The sequence below is a fragment of the Macaca fascicularis genome, chromosome 17 (genome assembly GCF_037993035.2).
Source record: "Macaca fascicularis isolate 582-1 chromosome 17, T2T-MFA8v1.1".
NCBI lineage: Eukaryota > Metazoa > Chordata > Mammalia > Primates > Cercopithecidae > Macaca > Macaca fascicularis.
The window spans coordinates 24,518,313-24,540,077 of record NC_088391.1 but is presented as its reverse complement, the minus strand read 5'-3'; the positions used below and the strand labels follow the sequence as shown (position 1 = coordinate 24,540,077).

The 21,765-nt window shown below is 41.2% G+C and overlaps 1 protein-coding gene across 1 annotated transcript in view; it reads right to left on the bottom strand.

Annotated features, from left to right (window-relative positions):
• Positions 1-4,903: 4,903 nt before the first annotated feature.
• Positions 4,904-21,765, bottom strand: part of GTF2F2 (general transcription factor IIF subunit 2) — a 169,060-nt gene continuing 152,198 nt past the window's right edge. The window contains exon 8 of the mRNA XM_005585779.4: positions 4,904-5,572. Coding sequence (XP_005585836.1) covers positions 5,453-5,572 — 120 coding nt within the window. The 3' untranslated portion in view covers positions 4,904-5,452. The remainder of the gene's footprint in view (positions 5,573-21,765) is intronic.

The following is a 21,765-nucleotide window of genomic DNA, read 5'->3' as shown; positions in this document are numbered from 1 at the left end:
CGTGTTAGACTAAATGACTTAATAGAACCCAGTTAAACTGAAAGCTAATGCATCTGAAAAGTCCTTTTAAACTTAAACAATTTCTAACACAATCAGATAAAAATTAGCTGGGTGTGGTGGTGGGTGCCTGTAATCCCAGCTTCTTGGGAGGGTGAGGCAGGGAACTGCTTGAAGCCAAGATTGCACCACTGTGCTCCAGCCTAGGTGACAGAGTGAGACTCCGTCTCAAAAAAAAAAAAAAAATTGACATTAGGTCAGGCACAGTGGCTCATGTCTGTAATCCTAGCACTCTGGGAGGCTGAGGTGTGAGAATCAATTGAGCCCAGGAGTTCGAGACCAGTCTGGACAACACAGTGAGACCCCATCTCTACAAAAAACTTTTTAAAAAAGTAGCCAGGTATGGTAGTGCATACCTGTAGTCCCAACTACCTGGGAGGCTGAGATGAGAGGATTGTTTGAGCCCAGGAGTTTGACACTGTAGTGAGCCATGATCGTGCCACTGCACTCCAGCCTGTGTGACAAAGCGAGACACCATCTCTTTAAAAATAAAAAAGAAAATGATATTAGGCTCAGGAACTTTCTCTGGACTCATGTCAGAGAAACGAATCCAAGCACTTTGGGAGACTGAGGAAGGCAGATCACTGGAGGTTAGGAGTCCAGCCTGGCCAACATGGTCAAACCCCGTCTCTTCTAAAAATACAAAAATTAGCCAGGTGTGGTGCTGGGCGCCTGTAATCCCAGCTACTCAGGAGGCTGAGGCAGGAGAATAGCTTGAACCCAGGAGGTGGAGGTTGCAGTGAGCCGAGATTGCACCACTGTACTCCAGCCCAGCAGACGAGTGAAACCCTGTCTCAGGAAAAAAAAAAAAGAACACACAGAATAAGAACCACTTTATTATCTCCGGGACTCTCTCACACAAATGCTAGGGAAAACGGCCAATGTGGTGAAGGCGATCTGCAGCAGGTGATGTCTGCAGCTCCCCTCTCAGTTCAGCACCCCTCCCCACAACACACTGCACTGGGAGCCTCAAACATGCAGAGGTCTAAATCACAGAGTCCACTCTAAAGCTGCACTCTCTACAAGATACTTTTTTTTGGGGGGGGGATGGGGGGTGGGGATGGAGACTTGCTCTGTCACCAGGCTGGAGTGCAATGGCACAGATCTCGGCTCACTACAACCTCCGCTTCCCAGGTTCAAGTGATTCTCTTGCCTCAGCCTCCTGAGTAGCTGGGACTACAGGCATGCGCCACCATGCCCAGCTAATTTTTGTATTTTTAGTAGACACGGGGTTTCACCATGTTGGCCAGGATGGTCTCAATCTCTTGACCTCGTGATCCACCCGCCTCGGCCTCCCAAAATGTTGGGATTACTGGTGTGAGCCACCATGCCCAGCCTCTACAAGGTACTTAAGTGTCACAGAGATTACATTGTCAGCGAAAGGATCTTGACTCTAAAGGCGGAAGTTGATTCTTCATCCTGTGGATAGGAGCAGTTTGGGTGTTAGGATTTAAGGAGGGTGGAAGTTTCGTCTTCATCCTATGGATAGGAGGAGTTCGGGTGTCAGGATTCAAGGAGGGGTGCCAAAGACAAACTCCCATTCCTTCACAATTTTGCTGGGATCAGCTCCACTTTCTTGGTTTGGAGGTGAGGTGGGGAGAGAGAAGAATTCTGGGAAAGCAGACTCTGATTTTGGCCATGGGTAGAATTCCTCCAAAGAGGAACCAGTACTCACGAAGGTATGCTAGGCAGGAAATGGTTCCATAAAATGGACATTACTTACCACTCAGCATTGTGAGGATCAAATGAGATAATATTTTAGACGACTTAACATACTATGAGGCAAATATGGCCTGATAAGTGTTTATTATTATTTCACTGATATGTACTAAAAATGATGAAAATAAGCTTCCAAAGAAATTTGTTCACAGACCATTAGAAACAGTTGCACTTCTGCTGAAATCCATAAGAACTGCTCATGATACAAAAGAGTGCAATCTTTTCCCTTTTTAAAGATCCATCACTTTTTTTTATTTTTTATTTTTTTTTTGAAGACGGAGTCTTGCTCTGTCACCCAGGCTGGAGTGCAGTGGTGCCACCTCAGCTCACTGAAACCTCCCAGGTTCAGGTGATTCTCCTGCCTCAGTCTCCCAAGTAACTGGGATTACAGGTGTGCACCACTATGCCCAGCTGATTTTTTATATTTTTAGTAGAGACGCGGTTTCACCATTTTGGCCAGGCTGGTCTTGACCTCCTGACCTCAGGTGATCTGCCTGCCTCAGCCTCTCAAAGTGTTGGGATTACAGGCATGAGCCACTGCACCCAGCAGATCACTTTAGAAGTTACTGTGGTAACATGTAATTTCAAATCTTTCCAATGCCCAGCAACTATAATCTCCCCTCTCGCCTACCCAAGACGGAGTCTTGCTGTCACCCAGGTTGGAATGTAGTGGTGAGATCTCAGCTCACTGCAACCTCTGCCTCCTGGCTTCAAGCAATTCTCCTGCCTTAGCCTCCTGAGTAGCTGGGATTACAGGTGCCTGCCACCGCACCTGGCTTATTTTTGTATTTTTAGTAGAGACGGGGTTTCATCATGTTGGCCAGGCTGGTCTCAAACTCCTAACCTTGTGATCCGCCTGCCTCGGCCTCCCAAAGTGCTGGGATTACAGGCATGAGCCACCACGGCCAGCCACAACTATAATCTTATTACATTTTGTCAGTTAAAGCATCCCCTCAGTGTGTGTATTAGTTGAGTTTAACAATATCATTTATTAAATATGGCCTTCCTGGCCAGGTGTGGGGGCTCACACCTGTAATCCCAGCACTTTGGGAGGCTGAGGCAGGTGGATCACGAGGTCAGGAGATCAAGACCATCCTTGCTAACACAGTGAAACCCTGTCTTTACTAAAAATACAAAAAAATTAGCCGGGCGTGGTGGCGGGCACCTGTAATCCCAGCTACTCTGGAGGCTGAGGCAGGAGAATGGTGTGAACCCAGGAGGTGGAGCTTGCAGTGAGCCGAGATCACACCACTGTACTCGAGCCTGGGCGACACAGTGAGACTCCCTCTCAAAAAAAAAAAAAAAAAAAAAAAAAGGCTTTCCTGTCTTATGATGTGACATCTTACCAGAGGTGTGCATCTCCTTTATCTGTTTTCCTCTCACTCTCAGTTTATAAGGGCTTAGGATTCCTACTTTTTGATTTTTGTCAAAAGTCTGTCAGAGTAAGAGAGTCCTGAAAAAAAAGAATAAGGGAACCTGGGTAGAAGGAAAAATCTCCTCCATGGCCAGCAGCCACATTTTAATGTTAAATAGGAAAGCAATTTAAGCCAGGCGTGGTGGCTCACACCTGTAATCCCAGCATTCTGGGAGGCTGAGGTGGGTAGATCACTTGAGGTCAGGAGTTCGACACCAGCCTGGCCAACATGGTGAAACCCCGTCTCTACTAAAAATACAAAATTTAGCTGGCTGTGGTGGTGGGTGCCTGTAATCCCAGCTGCTTAGAAGGCTGAGGCAGAAGAATCGCTTGAACCTGGGAGACGGAGGTGCCAGTGAGCCAAGATCACACCACTGCACTCCAGCCTGGGCAACAGAGAGAGACTCCATCTCGAAAAAAAGCAATTTAAAAAACTTAATCAGAAACAGCATCAGTCTAGCACCTAAATTACGTATCCTACTGAAGAGATAAGTGTTTAAGAGACTCAAGCTCATGTAGTCAGGTGTGCGGAGGTAACAGGGTAAAAGAAGCAGAAGAAACCAGTTTACAAAAAAACCAAAGCACAGCTTCAAATAAGACACAGCTCTGCCGTGGAAACTCTTCTGGCACAGCCACCTCATTCGATATGGTAGGCACTGTCACAAAACAAAAGACATCAGCAGAGGAGACACAAGTCTGTTTCAGGGCAGTACCACATATATAAAAGGTTTTGGGGAAGATCCATGCTATGAACCAAGCACACGGCAGGTATCCAGAATTCTCAGTTCCATATAGATTTATCAGACCATTATCCATGGGCTTCCTGACACCGAGCTTCCAGTCATCAGGAACTAGAAGGCAATGGGCATACCACATTTGGTTCCTGTACATAAGACAATTTGAGGTGGGGTGGGGAATGGGAACACCCTCCTTACTCAGAATTGTATTTTCCAGTGTGTACACAAGAATAAAAATCTTCTTAGTGCTGTTAACAATCTCAGAATTCTAAAGCTTTGCTTCTAAAAGCAAATAATATAAAAATTGCTTTTCTCAATGGATAGGTATCTCTTTGCTTTAATTATATAACATTTTCTTCAATTTTCGGCATTTGCTCCTTGTTTATTTTTATTATTTTTTTTCTTTTTTTCCTGCAAACACTATGGCAACTTGAGCATTTGCTACTTCTTGGTTGCAGCATCCAGGAGCAGCTGACAAAATGAATGAGTGAAAAACAACTTTTCCCTGTGCTTAGTTTACTTAAGCTTCTTTGTTTTGTTTGATGGTCTTGATGGTATGATTTTGGATTGCTTAATATATAATAATTTGTGCTAGAAAAAACTAACATATACATGTATTGTTTTCATTAAAAAATTAATTGAAGAGAAAGAGAAAAGCAATATTTTAATGCCCCAGGAACTGAAACTAACCTTTTCTGTCTCCACTGGACCCCTACATCCCTCTTTTGATTTGCTGGTGTCATTTGCCATGTATTGGTCAATACATGTCTGCTGGGTGAGCAATAAAATTCTGGGGGCAAGCCAGTTTTGAGAAGTTTATAATCTGACTGGGGGAGACATATCTTGAAATTTTGGAAAGATACTTTACTTTTAACTATCTTAAAAGCAAACAAAAGAAACATCAATTGACCATGATTCTGCACGTTTCTCACCTCAGTATCACTACGGTAAAACAAGCTAATCATGAACACTGCCATTTCACTACAAACTTAAATGCTCTCCTTTTATTAACGTTGAGTATGAACACGAAACATGATCACCTGTTTAAAAGAAAAACACCGCTTTGTTCTTTGACAATTTCAAAATAAGGAACTTTGGCTTTTTATTCCTTTTAAGAGTTTCTGTAGTTGACTTTTTTTCTTGCTATACAATTCTCCTTGGATCTGTATTACCTCAGCTCCTCAGATCCAGCAAGGGTAGAGAGTCCTCATTTAAAAAACATTTCCTAATTGTACACATTAAAAGCTAATATTTAAGAAAAACCCTCTTAATCCTCCAACCCCTGTTCCTATTGTGAGTAATCTGGTTTAATACAAGTTAAGTCTATAAATAAATTTGTTCTTTCTCCTCAAAAAAACAGTTAAGAAACTTTACAAGAATTACAGGTTTAAAAAATTTACCGAGAGAAATGAAAGTATTGTCACTTAACCATTATTAACATACGGTGTTCAAGCCTTCCAGTATCAGCGCCTATAGCACAGCATCGCCGCTAGCTGTTTCACTAGCATGCTGACGAGGAGGCTTCTCAGTCACTCTTTTCTTCTCCTTGATAGTGTCTGTACTCTGGCTTCAGCTCCCATGTGTTTTTGTGGATCCCTTTTACATTCTGAACACCAATTTCTTTTAAGATTTCCTTCAGGTACACCTAAAACAAAAACAAAACCCCTTAACAAATGAGATTATAAAGGCAGGGAACAAAACTTAAAATAAGGTGATATGCCGAAACACATATGCAAGTCATAAAAAGTATGATCCTAAAAGCTCAGCAAGATTTCTCTATAAGGAGGTTCAATAAACTGCCTTTTGATTCTACATGTGCGATGATAACTGCACTAAACGCACTAAAAAACTGCACTAAATATACGATCATGTGCATTAAAGGGGTTGAAAGTCCTGAATGCCAACAACTTAAAAGCTAAAATAAACAACAACGACAACAAAAAACCCCACAAAAAACACAGATGAAATACACGAAAAAATTACTGGTCCTGGCCGGGCGCGGTGGCTCAAGCCTGTAATCCCAGCACTTTGGGAGGCCGAGACGGGCGGATCACAAGGTCAGGAGATCGAGACCATCCTGGCTAACATGGTGAAACCCCGTCTCTACTAAAAATACAAAAAACTAGCTGGGCGAGGTGGCGGGTGCCTGTAGTCCCAGCTACTCCGGAGGCTGAGGCAGGAGAATGGCGTGAACCCGGGAGGCGGAGCTTGCAGTGAGCTGAGACCCGGCCACTGCACTCCAGCCTGGGCGACAGAGCGAGACTCCGTCTCAAAAAAAAAAAAAAAAAAAAAATTACTGGTCCTCACTCAATGTGACACAGTACACCAAGTGTAATCTGCCCTTGAGTTCAATGGACTCAGTTTACAGACTGAAACCAGTAGTTTCAGGAGCAGTAACATATATAAAAAATGAGTAACATTTTTGAGAATATTCTATCAAGAAAGCATATGACAGGTATCCAGAATTCTCAGTTCTCAGATGAGTTCTCAAATTTGTTATTAGGCCACCCACTTATTTTTTCCTATGCAAGAAGGAGAACTGTTATTTGTATTTACTTCTATTTGTACTTTATCCAAGCTTGCCAACACAGATAAGGGAATAAGAAGTGATAATAAGGCTGGGCTTGGTGGCTCACGCCTGTAATCCCAACACTTTGGGAGGCCGAGGTGGGCGGATCACCTAAAGTCAGGAGTTCGGGACCAGCCTGGCCACCATGGTGAAATCTCGTCTCTACTAAAAATACAAAAATTAGCCAGGCATGGTGGTAGGGACCTGTAATCCCAGCTACTAGAGAGGCTGAGGCAGGAGAATCGCTTGAACCCAGAAATTGCAGTGAGCCGAGATTGTGCCATTGCACTCCAGCCTGGGCAATAAGAACGAAACTCTGTCTAAAAAAAAAAGTGATAAGACATCCCCCAAAACTATCAGGGATGCAGCTTTGTGTTTGGCTTCTCCAAAGAAAACAGTCTGTAGTATGGTGTTTTAGGTCCCTAAAAATTCAATAAACATTTACTAAGCGATTACTATGGTCATGGAAATGATGGCTATTTAAGTGTAATACGAAACTCCACCTTTGCTTGCCAATGCTGAAGGCCAAAAAGCATTCCACAATAAGCTGACCAATATAAATTACAAAATTTCCTTCTCAGAGAAGAAAGATAATAATAATAATTACTATTATTTTGAGACGGAGTTTTGCTCTTATTGCCCAGGCTGGAGTGCAGTGGCATGATCTCGGCTCAATGCAATCTTTTGCCTCCTGGGTTCAAGCGATTCTCCTGCCTCAGCCACCTGAGTAGCTGAGATTACAGGTGCACGCCACCATACCCAGCTAATTTTTTGTATTTTTAGTAGAGATGGGGTTTCACCATGTTGGCCAGGCTGGTCTCAAACTCCTGTCCTCAGGTGATCCACCCAGTTCGCCCTCCCAAAGTGCTGGGATTACAGGCCTGAGCTACCGCGCCCGGCCAAGATAATTATTTAAAAGCGACTCTTTTGTTGTTGTTGCAGAACAAAACAATCCAACAATAATTTGTGTGTGTGTGCTTCAAAGAACCAGTTACGGTATGATGATGACTCATCCCATTGATGGAAGACGTAGTTTTTCTTACTGGTTGAAATGAGACATTAATAAGAAAAATGGCTGAGAAGTTCTTGTCCGTATATTTAAGGAAGTTCTTGTCCGTATATTTAAGGTAGCGCTCTTCTCTAGCATGGTGCTAGACTACCTGCATCAGAACCTTGTGGGGAGCTTGCTAAATAAGACTGAGCTTGGGCCTACTGAGTCAAAGTCTCTTGGGTTAGGCCCAGGAATCTGCATTTTAACAAGTGCCTAGGTGTGTATATACTAAAGTTCATGTGTATATACTAAACTCATGTGTATATACTAAAGTTCCACCACATCTGGCTTAAGGTTCTTCCAGTTCTGATACTCTAAGATCTTTGAGTCTTTAGTGTGTTGCTTCGTTCTCTGAGTCTCATCATTGCTGGAGATTACGTGCTACCAACATAATCTAATGCCACTTTACACTGACTGATACAATGCTCTAGAGTTCATAAAGTCCTTTCAGTTACGGGTAGGTTGTCACCTAGAAACATAATAGCTGATTAGTACTGGAACTACACAGAGGTTCCTCCAGGATGGCTTACAGCTCTCTCGGACAGCCTTTCCATTCCAGCAGCCAAGCCCCAGCAGGTGGCAGCAATGAACCAAATGAGCCCTGGGTTCCCCCAGGCTTGCTTGCCTCCCACACCTTCTACAGTTGGCTTCACTAGCAGACCTGTGTCAATGAGTAAGCATAAAGGCTTGAGATATCCAGGTAATAGAAAATGCAAGTCTGCCACCTGCTATTTCAAATTACATTAAAAAAAACAGGGTGCTGTTCATAAACTACTTTCTAATTGAACAGGATTTATAAATGGAAAATGATTGGTTAGGCACAAATGATTCTCTGTTTAGGTGCCAAGAATGACATCTTTGTAAAATTCCAAAGAATGGTTTATTATGAGACTGGCTAAGACGATGTTGCACAAACAACCATACAATTGTGGATGCATTGCAATGGGTCAAAAATGAAAAGAACAATTGCCAGGAGCATTTTAGCAGCTCCATAGAAAAGAAGCTCTCCTGACTTCAAGACTTGTGTGCCGATTTATAATCTAGGCCCAGAAAATGAAAAGCCTAAAAAGGGTTAAGTCTTAAGTGTACAGATTCAGTTGCTTTCATGTCCACCCTCATTTTGGCAATCTAGCAGAATATATGGAATTCTTTTTATATACGAAGGTGTCATTCTTTTTTCTTTTTAACAATAAGAGTGGAATAAGATGATCATGGTCTGTTGTCAATTTCTCAAGCAACAAAATGCAATCAGGGTCACAATGTACTGTGATAAGGGGGTAGGAGACATAAACTTCCTGATTTTTAGGATGTTCTAAACTGCAACCTAAGACCATTTTACTCTAATCAAATAAATTAGCTTGGCAGGGAAGTAGGTACAAAACATTAGCAGAGAAAGTAATAGTGACAATAGGGAAAAACAAGGTCTCTAAAGGGAAAATCTCTAAAGGGAAGACATGGACAGAGAAGAGAGAGAGCACATGTCCTTCCTCTGTCTAAAATATTCCAATGACTTCCCGCTTTGGGGCTACACATTAAATTCCAAACGCCTTTGAGGCATCCACTCAGGTCTGCCTTCTCCCTTTAGCCTCATCTTCCAACACTCCCCGTTACACATACTTCCCATTTCTGTATCTGCATGCTTCCGCGTTTTTCCCACGTTGTTTCCCTTTCTTGTTATGTTTATCTCCTTTCCTCAAATCTGAACCCCTCATTCTTCAAGACTAGGCCTAAACGTTACTTTCTCAGAGAAACTTTCTCTAACAGCCTTACCTTAGATTTACATTTCACACTGCACAATCTTCGATGGTAGCTCTTATTATATTATAATCCTTTATTTATATGCCTTGCTCTCCTCTTAAATCACACGCTCCTTTTTTTTGGGGGGAGGGTTAGGGGATGGGGACGGAGTTTCACTCTTGTTGCCCAGGCTGGAGTGCGATGGTGCGATCTTGGCTCACCGCAACCTCCGCCTACTGGGTTTAAGCAATTCTCCTGCCTCAGCCTCCCGAGTAGCTGGGATTACAGGCATGTGCCACCACACCTGGCTAATTTTGAGTTTTTAGTAGAGATGGGGTTTCTCCATGTTGGCCAGGCTGGTCTTGAACTCCTGACCTCGTGATCCACTCTCCTCGGCCTCCCAAAGTGCTAGGATTACAGGCATAAGCCACCACGTCTGGCCACATGCTCCTGTTATAGTGCCTGCGTGCACATCACAGAGACTCAGTGTAGTTATGCAAAGTGAATAGGGTGTGCTTAAGACTGACAAAGCAGCTAAGAGGATTGCTGGGTGGTGGTGGGGGATATCACTAAGAAGGTCCATAAAAATAGACCATTCAAATTCTAGTTCATTTTTAGAACTCAAGCCGTGATCTAGTTTGAGAAACAAAAGTTTACTGACTAAACTGTACTACGTGAATCTGAATGTAATTTATTACTAAAATCTGCATTTTAGTGCTAAAATATTGTTGGTGACAAAGCCAACTGAAGAAGAGGTTTTAAAGGTTCTACCAGGATTGAAAATTACTTGGTAATCTTATTTCTCTTTTTAACATTCATATATTCACTCAAATATTTATTCCAGCATCTACAATGTGCCAAATAGAATGGTAGACACTCAGCCTCCTTCTCAGAGTTCACAGTTTAAGTTTAGCATAGAGGATGCGGGTAAAGAAAAAGGCACATTAGGCCGGGCGTGGTGGCTCACGCCTGTAATCCCAGCACTTTGGGAGGCTAAGGCGGGTGGATGACCTGAGGTCAGGAATTCAAGACCAGCCGGCCAACATGGAGAAATCTTGTCTCTACTAAAAATACAAAAATTAGCTGGGTGTGGTAGCAGGCACCTGTAGTCCCAGCTATTCAGGAGGCTGAGGCAGGAGAATCATTTAAACCTGGGAGGTGGAGGTTGCAGTGAGCTGAGATCACACCACTGTACTCCAGCATGGGCAACACAGCAAGGTTCCATCTCAAAAGAAAAAAAAAAAAAGAAAAAGAAAAGAAAAAGGCATATTGGCAGGTAATTAGAAAATACAATAGAGGCACGTGTACAGGGTATTGTGAGACCACTGAGAAGGAGCACCTAACACAGCCCGCACAGAGATGCTACGTTCTTTGACGATAGATATTTGCGCATAGAAATGTTACTTTCTTTGAGGATAGATATTTGATTATCTGACTTGAACAGCAATTCTGTGTAGAGATCTACAGAAAGGAGTTCTCCTCCTCCTACTTATTCTAAACATTGAGTGACTTTCCAATTAAATCTTCTGTCTAACCACCTGTATTTGAAACAAAGGATTCTAGAAGTGAGTAGATCGCCTTTATGTCACATAGGATTGGGGATATGTCTCATTACAGACTATGTGCTGAGCTGCAGCACAAGATCTGGCTCTGGTCCAGCAATTCTCCTTCAAAAGGATGTGTGGGAGAGAATTTACAGCAAGTCTGAATGCAGAGAAATAAGGGATAGAACATCACAGCTTTCTTGGAAGGAAATGGCAAGGCACATACTTGACCAAAGAGGTCAAGTGATTAGGATGTTTGTTTGCATTTGTGGGTCAAGTTAAAACTGCAGTGGGCAAAAAGCCAGAAGTCCATGGATCCACTTCCTAATTGGCCCCCAAGACTGAGACAAACCTATGTAGAGTCATAAGGCACAGTAGCCTATTATTTTAGTCTTTTGCTCCTTCCTTCCCTCCCTCCACCCCCTACCATTTCTCATATCTTCTTTTCCTCTCCTGCTCTGTCAAACAAATGGAGGACTTAATCTGCGTTTCATCTTATCAGGCATTTCAGTGATAAGCATAATAATACATCAATTATATCTAAATTTGTAGATGTTCATTAAAAACATACACCTTTGACAGGGAGATGATCACCAACTATTAATGCTTTAAGTAAGTTAACAATATGACCCTGTTAGGGTTCTAGTCACAAAAGCTTCCCAAAATGGTGAGACTGAATATGCAACATGCAAACTTAAACTGATGATGGCACTGATTAATGCAGTCGACAAGGGGAAATGTACTATATGCTTTTTATAAAGTGATACAACCCCAAGAAGGGCATTATCGATTCTGTGATAATTTCAAAGTATCATTTCATCTTTACATGATTTTTTTGTGAACGACTACAACTCCTTTAAGAGATATCAACAGAACGAAAACTTACTGATGAAGATGTTAGTGACTTCAAGGCACAAAATTCTTCTGTTAAAATATAAACTACACATTAGGAAGAAACTGTGATCAAATGTGATATGGTTTGGATGTGTGTCCTCACCAAAATCTCATATTGAAATGTAATCCCCAGCGTTGGAGGTGAGGCCTGGTGAGAGGTGATTGGATCACGGGTTGGAACTCTCATGAATTAGCACCATCCCTCTGGGTACTGTCCTCACGATAGTGAGTGAGTTCTCCTGCCATCTAGTCGTTTAAAAGTGTGTAGCATGTCCTGCCTCGCTCTCTCCTGCTTTTGCCATGTGACATGCTTCCACCATGACTGAGTTTCCTGTGGCCTCTCCAGAAGCTGAGCAGATGCCAGTATCATACCGTACAGCCTGCAGAACCATGAGCCAATTAAATCTCTTTTCTTTATAAATTATCCAGTCTTGGGTATTCTGTTACAGCAATGCAAGAATGGCCTAATACAGAAAATGCAATAGACATTTTCACTCACTCACAGGGAAGGTGATGCTAGGAGACTTCTCTGAAACACAGACCATTTCTGCATTTTTCTTCTCCTTTTCTCCTGGTTTCACTTTTTCTTCCCCATTAGATCCTGCCTCCTATCTTCCACTCAGGGTCCCACTGTCTCCATTCCTCCCTGTAAAAACTCTAAGCAGCACACAGATGGGTGACGAAATGGTCATGGTGCAAACCCTACTCCACTTTCCCCCAGCTCTACTTTACTGCTTAATCCAAATCTTGAAAAAGCAAGTATTGCGTTAATATTTGTATGCTAGTAAATTATCTCACGTTCGTAACATCTCCTCTGTCTGGCACTGATGAAATGTTTCACGTTTGAATATTGCAGGTAAACAAAATTTACTTTCTTTAGGCCAAAACTTTTAATTTTGTTTAAAGACATGCTTCTAAATTGTATTAGGCTGGGCGTGGTGGCTCATGCCTATAATCCCAGCACTTTGGGAGGCCAAGGTGGGTGGATCACCTGAGGTCAGGAGTTTGAGACCAGCCTGGCCAACATAGCAAAATCCTGCCTCTATTAAAAAAAATACAAAATATTTGCCAGGTGTGGTGGCAGGCACCTGTAATCCAAGCTACTTGGGAAGATGAGGCAGAAGAATCGCTTGAACTTGGGAGGCAGAGGTTGCAGTGAGCCAAGATCACGCCATTGCACCCCAGGATGTGCGATAAGAGCGAGACTCCGCCTCAAAAAAAAAAAAAAACATGTCTAGCAGTTCCTCAGAAGGCTAAACAAAGCTACCATGTGACCGAGCAATTCCACTCCCAAGAGATATGAAAACATATATTCACATGAGAATTTGTACACAAATGTTCATAGCACCCTTATTCACAATAGCCCCAAAGTAGAAACAACCCAAACGTCCAACCCAAATGTACCAATGTATAAACAAAATACGGTATATATACACTATAATACATATTTGCAAACAAAAAGAAATGAAGTACAGTCAGCCTTCCATATTCTTGGGGTACACATCCACGGATTCAACCAATGGCAGATCAAAAATATTCTGATTCTTTTCTTAATGCATCTGTACTGAACATATACAGACATTTTTGGGTCACTATTCCCTAAGCAATATAGTATCACAATTATTTACATAGCATTCACATTGTATTATATATTACAAGTAATCTAAAGATTTAAAGTATACTGGAGGATGCATGTAGGTTATGTATAAAAAAAGATGCTGGAGAGCATGTGGAGAAATAGGAACACTTTTACACTGTTGGTGGGACCGTAAACTAGTTCAATGATTGTGGAAGACAGTGTGGCGATTCCTCAAGGACCTAGAACTAGAAATACCATTTGACCCAGCCATCCCATTACTGGGTGTATACCCAAAGGATTATAAGTCATGCTGCTATAAAGACACATGCACACATATGTTTACTGCGGCACTATTCACAATACCAAAGACTTGGAACCAACCCAAATGTCCATCAATGACAGACTGGATTAAAAAATGTGGCATATATACACCATGGAACACTATGCAGCCATAAAAAAAGATGAGTTCATGTCCTTTGTAGGGACATGGATGAAGCTGGAAACCATCATTCTGAGCAAACTATTCCAAGGACAGAAAACCAAACACTGCATGTTCTCACTCATAGGTGGAAACTGAACAATGAGATCACTTGGACACAGGGTGGGGAACATCACACACTGGGGCCTATCATGGGGTTGGGGGAGAGGGGAGGGATAGCATCGGGAGAAATACCTAATGTAAATGATGAATTAATGGGTGCAGCACACCAACATGGCACATGTATACATATGTAACAAACCTGCACATTGTGCACATGTACCCTAGAACTTAAAGTATAATAATAATAAAAAGAAAAAACACCATTTTATATCCAGAACTTGATCATCCTTGGATTTTAGTATTTGCAGAAGGTCTCACAGCCAATCTCTCATGAATACTGAGGACAGCTGTACTGGTATGTGCCACAACATGGATAAAACATAAAAATATTATGTCTAAGTTAAAGAGGCCAGGTTTAAGAGATCACATATCCATACATATTAATGTCCAGAGAAAATCTATAGAGACAGAAAGTAACACTAGTGGTTCCCTGTAGGGGAGAGAAAGGAAATGGAGAAAGGAGATGGAGAAGAGACAGGAGTGACTAGTAATGGGTATGAAGTTTCTTTTTAGGGTGATGGAACTGTTCTAAAATTGATTATGGTGTTGGTTGCACAACTCTATGAATATACTAAAGTCCACTGAACTATACTTTTTTTAAAATTTTTTTTGAGACAGGGTCTCCCTCTCCCAGTCATTCAGGCTGGGGTACACTGGCACGATCCGGGCTCACTGCAACCTCTGCCTCCCAAGTAGCCAGGGACTACAGGCACGCACCACCATGCCTGGCTAATTTTTCAGTTTTTTTGTGGAGACGGGATTTTGCCATGTTGCCCAGGGCTGGTCTCGAACTCCTGGACTCAAGTGATCTGCCTGCTTTAGCTTCCCAAAGTGCTGGGGATTATAGGTATGAGCCAACGCATCTGGCCTGAACTTATACACTTTTAAGAAAGTATAAATTGGCCAGGCGCGGTGGCTCACGCCTGTAATCCCAACACTTTAGGTGATCAAGGCGGGCAGATCATGTGGTCAGGAGATCAAGATCATCCTGGCTAATACAGTGAAACCCCATCTCTACTAAAAATACAAAAAAATTGGCTAGGTGTGGTGGCATGCACCTGTAATCCCACCTACTTGGGAGGCTGAGGCAGGAGAACTGCCTGAACCTGGGAGGTGGAGGTTGCAGTGAGTTGAGATAGCGCTACTGTACTCCAGACTGGGTGACTGAGTAAGACCGCATCTCAAAAAAAAAAAAAAAAAAAAAAAAAATTTTGTGTGTATGTATATGTGTGTGTGTGTGTATATATATATATATATATGTATATATAATTTGTACTAAAAATAAAAGGTTTTAAATGGAGAGGAAAAAGGGAGGACACTTCAGCTTATAACAACAGATTAAGATGACTATTTTTATTATCCAATTATCTGGGTAAAGTAATATATCCAATAAACAGTGGCTGGCTCTGTATGTTAATCTATAATTGAATTAGCTGTCTTGGGACATTCCAAAAAGAAGAAATGGCTCTGTAATGCCACAATACAGAACTGAAGAAGGCCAGTGCTGACACTACAAGGTCCTCTGCCAGCTGGTTTATCCTCTGGTATTTGAATCCACCTGCTCAGACAGAGAAATGGGAGGCTTTGAACACCAATTCAAAACCACAGAATAATGTTTTCTTAAATGCAGAGCCCAACACAAAGAAAATTATTTCTTTCCTGAGGGAAATTATTTCCATAGAGGTGGCAAGCCTAAAACCAAGTCTTTCTAGTGTATTCAGGAATTAAATAAAACCATCAGCAGACAGTTAATAAGCTTAAAAATTTTAGCCGGGCATGGTGGCGGGTGCCTATAATCCCAGCTGCTCAGGAGGCTGAGACAGGAGAATCACTTGAACCTGGGAAGTGGAGGCTGCAGTGAGCCGAGATCGTGCCACTGCACTCCAGCCTGGGCCACAGAGCAAGACGCCATCTCAAAAAAAAAAAAAAAAAAAAAAAAAAGGCATATATATATATATTTTACCTCTCTTTAAAATCAAGCGGGACTGGAAGGATGGTATGGAGATTTTATTGGTAAGAGCATTTTTCAGAAAATATAATTTTTGTGGCCTACTGCTTAATTAAAAATTCAATGTAAATTCTATATACAAATAAATACCAAACTTTGTTTACTGGGTACCTATCCCAGATACTGCTCTTATCCATGTAATAATATCTTACATAAAATTCTGACTCATTTGTTTATATTACTAAATTCACCCCAAATTTCACCTCATTCAGGATGAGGTAAAAAGCGAACAAGGGCCAAATGCTGTGGCTCATGCTTGCAATCCCAGCAATTCTGGAGGCTGAGGCAGGAGGACTGCTTGAGGCCAGCAGTTCAAGACCACAGCAAACAACATAGTAAGACTCTGTCTCCACAAAAATTTTTTAGAAACTTAGCCAGGTGTGGGCTGGGCATGGTGGCTCATGTCTGTAATCCCGGTACTTTGGGAGGCAGAGGTGGGTAGATCACGAGGTCAGGAGTTCAGGACCAGCCTGGCCAAGATGGTGAAACCCCGTCTCTACTTAAAAAATAAGAAAATTAGCCAGGCGTGGTGGCAGGTGCCTGTAATTCCAGCTACTCGGGAGGCTGAGGCAGAGAACTGCTTGATCCCAGGAGGCGGAGGCTGCAGTGAGCCGAGATTGCGCCACTGCACTCCAGCCTGGGCGACATAGTGACACTCTGTTTCAAAAAAAAAAAAAAAAAAAAAAAAAATTCAGCCAGGTGTGGTGGGGCATGGCTGTAGTCGTAACTACTCAAGAGGCTGAGGTGGAAGAACTGCTTGAGCCCAAAGGTCGAAGTGACAGTGAGCTATGATCATGCTATGAGCTATGGAGCTATGAGCACTCCAGCCTGGGTCACAGAGCGAGACCCTGTCTCTCTATTATTTATTTATTTTGAGACAGGGTCTCGCTCTGTCACCCAGGCTGGAGTAGAGTGACACAATCTTGGCTTACTGAAAGTTCTGCCTCCTGGGTTCAAGCAATTCTCCCAACCTCAGCCTCCAGAGTAGTTGGGACTACAGGTGTGCACCACCGCTCCCAGCTAATTTTTGCATTTTTTGTAGAGTTGGGGTTTCACTACATTGTCCAGGCTGGTCTTAAACTACTGAGCTCAAGCAATCCTCTCACTTCGGCCTCTCAAAGTGCTAGGATTACTCACATGAACCACCTCACCTGTCCAGACCCTGTTTCTAAAAAAAAAGAGCCAAAACAAAACCATATAAGAAGTTAAAAGGGGAAATGTTACTGTTCCATAATAAAGTTGGTAGTAGATCATTGATCCTTCTATTAAAATCACTATTCAAAAAGAAAGTATTAAAATTTTATAAATGTGATTAAATTTCACCCACTTATAGTCAACATAGTTGACAGTTTATTTTATATCACATTTCATAGTCTAAAACTTTTAATTAAGGCTCTACTTCATAAATTAGCAAATAATTATTTCTTAAAAGCAGTCTTAAAGAGGGCTGTCATTAATCAATATGCTCTGTTGGGAAACTGATTGTCTTTTTTTAAAATATAAAAAAATACATATTTAAAATATAAAAATATAAAAATTTAAAAATAAAAATTTCTAGTTACAGGAAAAATGAAAAGAAAAAAGGAACCAAGTGAATATATGTCAGTGCAGAGCATTATAATAAAAACAGCACTTATTAAGTAGTAGTAAATTTGAGAATAAGCTTCAAACATTAAAAACACCTATTTTTCCTTTTGGAGTAGAAACTGAACTAAGATAAAGCTTAAATTCTACACTCTACATATTCTACATACCTGGTTTAGGATTAATGATGATGATTCTTAATAATATAGAAATTAGAAAGCAGCCTGCCTGATGGGCAGATCACCTGAGGTCAGGAGTTTGAGACCAATCTGGCCAACATGGCAAAACCCCGTCTCTACTAAAAAATACAAATATTAGCCAGGCATGGTGGTGCATGTCTGTAGTCCCAGCTACTTGGGGGCGCTGAGGCAGGAGAATTTCTTGAACCCGGGAGGCGGAGGTTGCAGTGAGCTGAGATCGTGCCACTGCACTCAAGCCTGAGGACAGAGCAAGACTCTGTCTCAAGAAAAAAAAAAAAAAAAAAATTAGCCGGGTGTGGTGGTGGGCGCCTGTAATCCCAGCTACTCGGAAGGCTGAGGCAGAAGAATTGCTTGAACTAGGAGGTGGAGGTTGCAGTGATCTGAGATTGTACCACTGCACTCTAGCCTGGGCAACAGAGCAAGACTATCTCAAAAAAAAAAAAAAAAATAAATAAATAAAAATAAAAATAAATAAATAAAATAAAAGAAATAAAAACAAAAATAAAAATAAACTTTTCTGAATCCTGACCTGAAATTGGATAGGTGGTGCAAAAGGAAATGAAGCGGTCCAGTTCTAATCAGGGCTAGTTTTCAATGACACTTTTTAATACAAGTATGCTGTAGAGGAACACTGGTAAATGAACACTGTTAGACAGAAAACAGAGTGTTGAAGCTCAAAGTGGTATTGGCAGTTTGGTGTTTCAAAGGGAGCAATTAGATAAAAGTTTTTCATGATTTGTATCTTCAAAGGAAATGCTGTAAATGCTTCTATTTGACAGATAAAACAAAATGTGAAAAAAGCTAGACATAACCCATTCAAAGTTAAAAACCAGAGTACCAGGAGAAATAATAGGCCTCCTGAAATCTTCTATTTTTAAGGGGGAAAAATCCAGAAGTTAAACCCTATAAAAATATCTGGTATGGTTTGTATATCTGTCCCTTCTAACACTCACGTTAAACTTAATTCCCAATGTGGCAGTAGTAAGAACTGGGCCTTTGAGAGGTGACTAGGTCATGGGGGTTCTGCCCATTCATAGATTAATGGGTTATCATGGGAGTGGGATTGGTGGATTTATAAAAAGAGGAAGAGGAAGAGAGACCTGAGCTGGCACACTCAGCCTCCTCACTATGTGATGTCCTGTGCTGCCTCAGGGCTCTGCAGAGTCCCCACCAGCAAAAGCCTCTTACCAGATGTGGTCCTTTGACCCAGGACTTCTTAGCCTCCAAAATTTTAAGAAACAAATTCTTTTGCTTTAAAATTGCCCAGCTTCAGGTATTCTATCATAAGTAACAAAAAACAGACTAAGATAATATCTCTTTAAATGGATACTATGTCCCTGACTTTATATCAGTTACCACAGCTTGGCCTCCTTTATGAGTAACTTCCTTTTTTTTTTTTTGAGACTGAGTCTCACCTCTGCCACCCAGGCTGGAAGTGCAGTGGCGCAATCTTGGCTCACTGCAAGTTCCACCTCCTGGGTTCACGCCATTCTCCTGCCTCAGCCTCCTGAGTAGCTGGGACTACAGGCACCCGCCATCATGCCCAGCTAATTTTTTGTATTTTTAGTAGAGACAGGGTTTCACCATGTTAGCCAGGATGGTCTCGATCTCCTGACTTTGTGATCTGCCCACCTCGGCCTCCCAAATTGCTGGGATTACCGCGCCCGGCCCTCGATGAGTAACTTTCACTCTTTCTAGTTGCTTATGTAAGTCAGTCACATACTGGCAAATGAGAGAAAAAGACGGGACCTAAGCACAGTTTCTCTAGCCAATAATTTTGCTTATAGAAATGAAGGTTTTAGCCAGGAACAGTAGCTCACGGGTAATCTCAGCACTTTGGGAGGCTGAGGCATGTAGATCACCTGAGGTCAGGAGTTCAAGACCAGCCTGGCCAACATGGTGAAACGTCGTCTCTACTAAAAATACAAAAATTAGCCAGGTGTGGTGGTGGGCGCCTATAATCCCAGCTACTCAGGAGGCTGAGGCAGGAGAATCGCTTGAACCTGGCAGGTGGCGGTTGCAGTGAGCAGAGATTGTGCCATTGTACTCCAGCCTGGGCAACAAGAGCAAAATTCCATCTCAAAAACAAACAAACAAACAACCCCCTCCCCCGCCAAAAAAAATTATAATTTGAACATACTGGCAAATTTTATATTATTACATATGTTGTGAACTAAATATTAAATATATAAGTAATGTATTAAATGTATTTAAGTACTTTGTCCAGGACTATTTGGCTAAATGGTAGAGCCGGGACTTGAATTGAGATCTCATACTCCAAATCCAGGATTCTTTCTATTATACCAGGACATCCCTTTTCCTGGACCACAGATCTTCATGCTAGAATAGATTCCTCAAGTCTCTTGGGTACTGATGACCATTAGTACAGATTCACTTATGTCCTGGGATCCTTTTAAAGGGGGATAGTTGCCTACTTGGGGGAGAGCTAGGCTTTGGCAATTTTCTTTCCCAGTCAATGGACTGGAATCCATGCTGACCACTTTCTGCCCTCTCCTCTAGGTGGAGGTAACCCTACCTCTGGCCTACACCCAGCCTGGGGAAGGCATTCCACACTTTCTTGGCACTCTTTCCCCCAACTTCACTATAAATGACGTGAGAGGCCTGCAAAAATCCATCTGAAGAAAATATGGTGGGCCCTTGGAGACTGAGGACTTTCTTTTTTCAAATCAATTCATGAGATATTTACTGAATTTTTACCATATTTTACACTATGGGGTGTATGAATATTTAGGGACAGGAATAGCATACAACTCTGCCTTCAAGAATCTTACGTTTATTGAGGCAATTTAGTCTCTAAATAATAAAACTATTATTTAAAAAGTTAGTTTCAATATCAGTGGCTTCTATGAGAATTTGATACAAACTATGGATGATATGTTCCCCAGAAAAATCCATATATTTTTGCACATATTCAGGATATTCAGGAACTTAATGGATCCCCTGAAGTCTACCCACTGGTTAGGAATTAAGAAGTTCTGTTGTAAGAGATTCACTGAGTACTACCATATAAAAAATATCTTAACCAAAACCAAAAGACATACTAGTAATCCTTTTTCTTTGATGCAAAATGAATAAACCTTATATCCCATGTGAAGGCAAAGAAACTTTTCCCTAATCATCTGAATGCCCCTCTACAAGTGATTATTTTCCATATCTAATTTTTTGTGCTTAATTCCATGAGAATCTCTTGTCTGTTTTCAGAGTTTCTGGAATGGTCTTTACATACAGATGTATATATACATATGCACACACAAAGATAAATTTCATTAAAACAGAAGAAACACAGCTTGGCTAATGAATTAGTGTATTTCAAAAAAATTTTTTAATCTAGCTTAGAATGCTGTTTCTAAGGCTTTGATGCCAAAGGGAGTGAAGTCATTGGGATGAATTGATAATACTGCACCATGAACACTTTCTTCTGATTAAAAAGTAAATCTTTTGGAATTTAAATTTCTTAACAAAAAGTGAAAGGTTGATGTACAATGGTAAAGAAATCTCTGCAGAAGAAACTGTATAATGAACACTAAAATTTCATAAATAATTTCCTAAAGCTTTGTATAAATTAAAAAAAATCAAGTTATTTCACAAATAGGTTATTTGGTTATGTTAAGATTTTTAAAAAATTGGTTATTTTGTTACATATTCTGAATCAAATAAATGGAGCAGCAAGAATCAACATATTCTTGAGTATACTGGCAGAGTGGACAAAATGGTAAAGCAAATGAGATAAAAAGAGTTTCCATTCAATTTTCTTAAACTTATAAGTAAATACTTAATCTGATACTGTGGTAACATACGGTGGAGAAAGTTAAATGGAAAACAATGTGACTCAAAGACTAGAGAAAGAATTTGGATTTCTTATTGTTACTATCATTTAAAATGGATTATTAATGCAAATTACTAGTAAATGCACAAAAGCCTAGAGAAGAGATAAAAATGACTATTTATAAAACAAAGATAAACTTTCTAAAATACCAATTTGTTAAATTTGTCCTTAAAAATGGGGAACAGGCCAACCTAATCACAATCTCTGCAAGCATAACGAAGTGC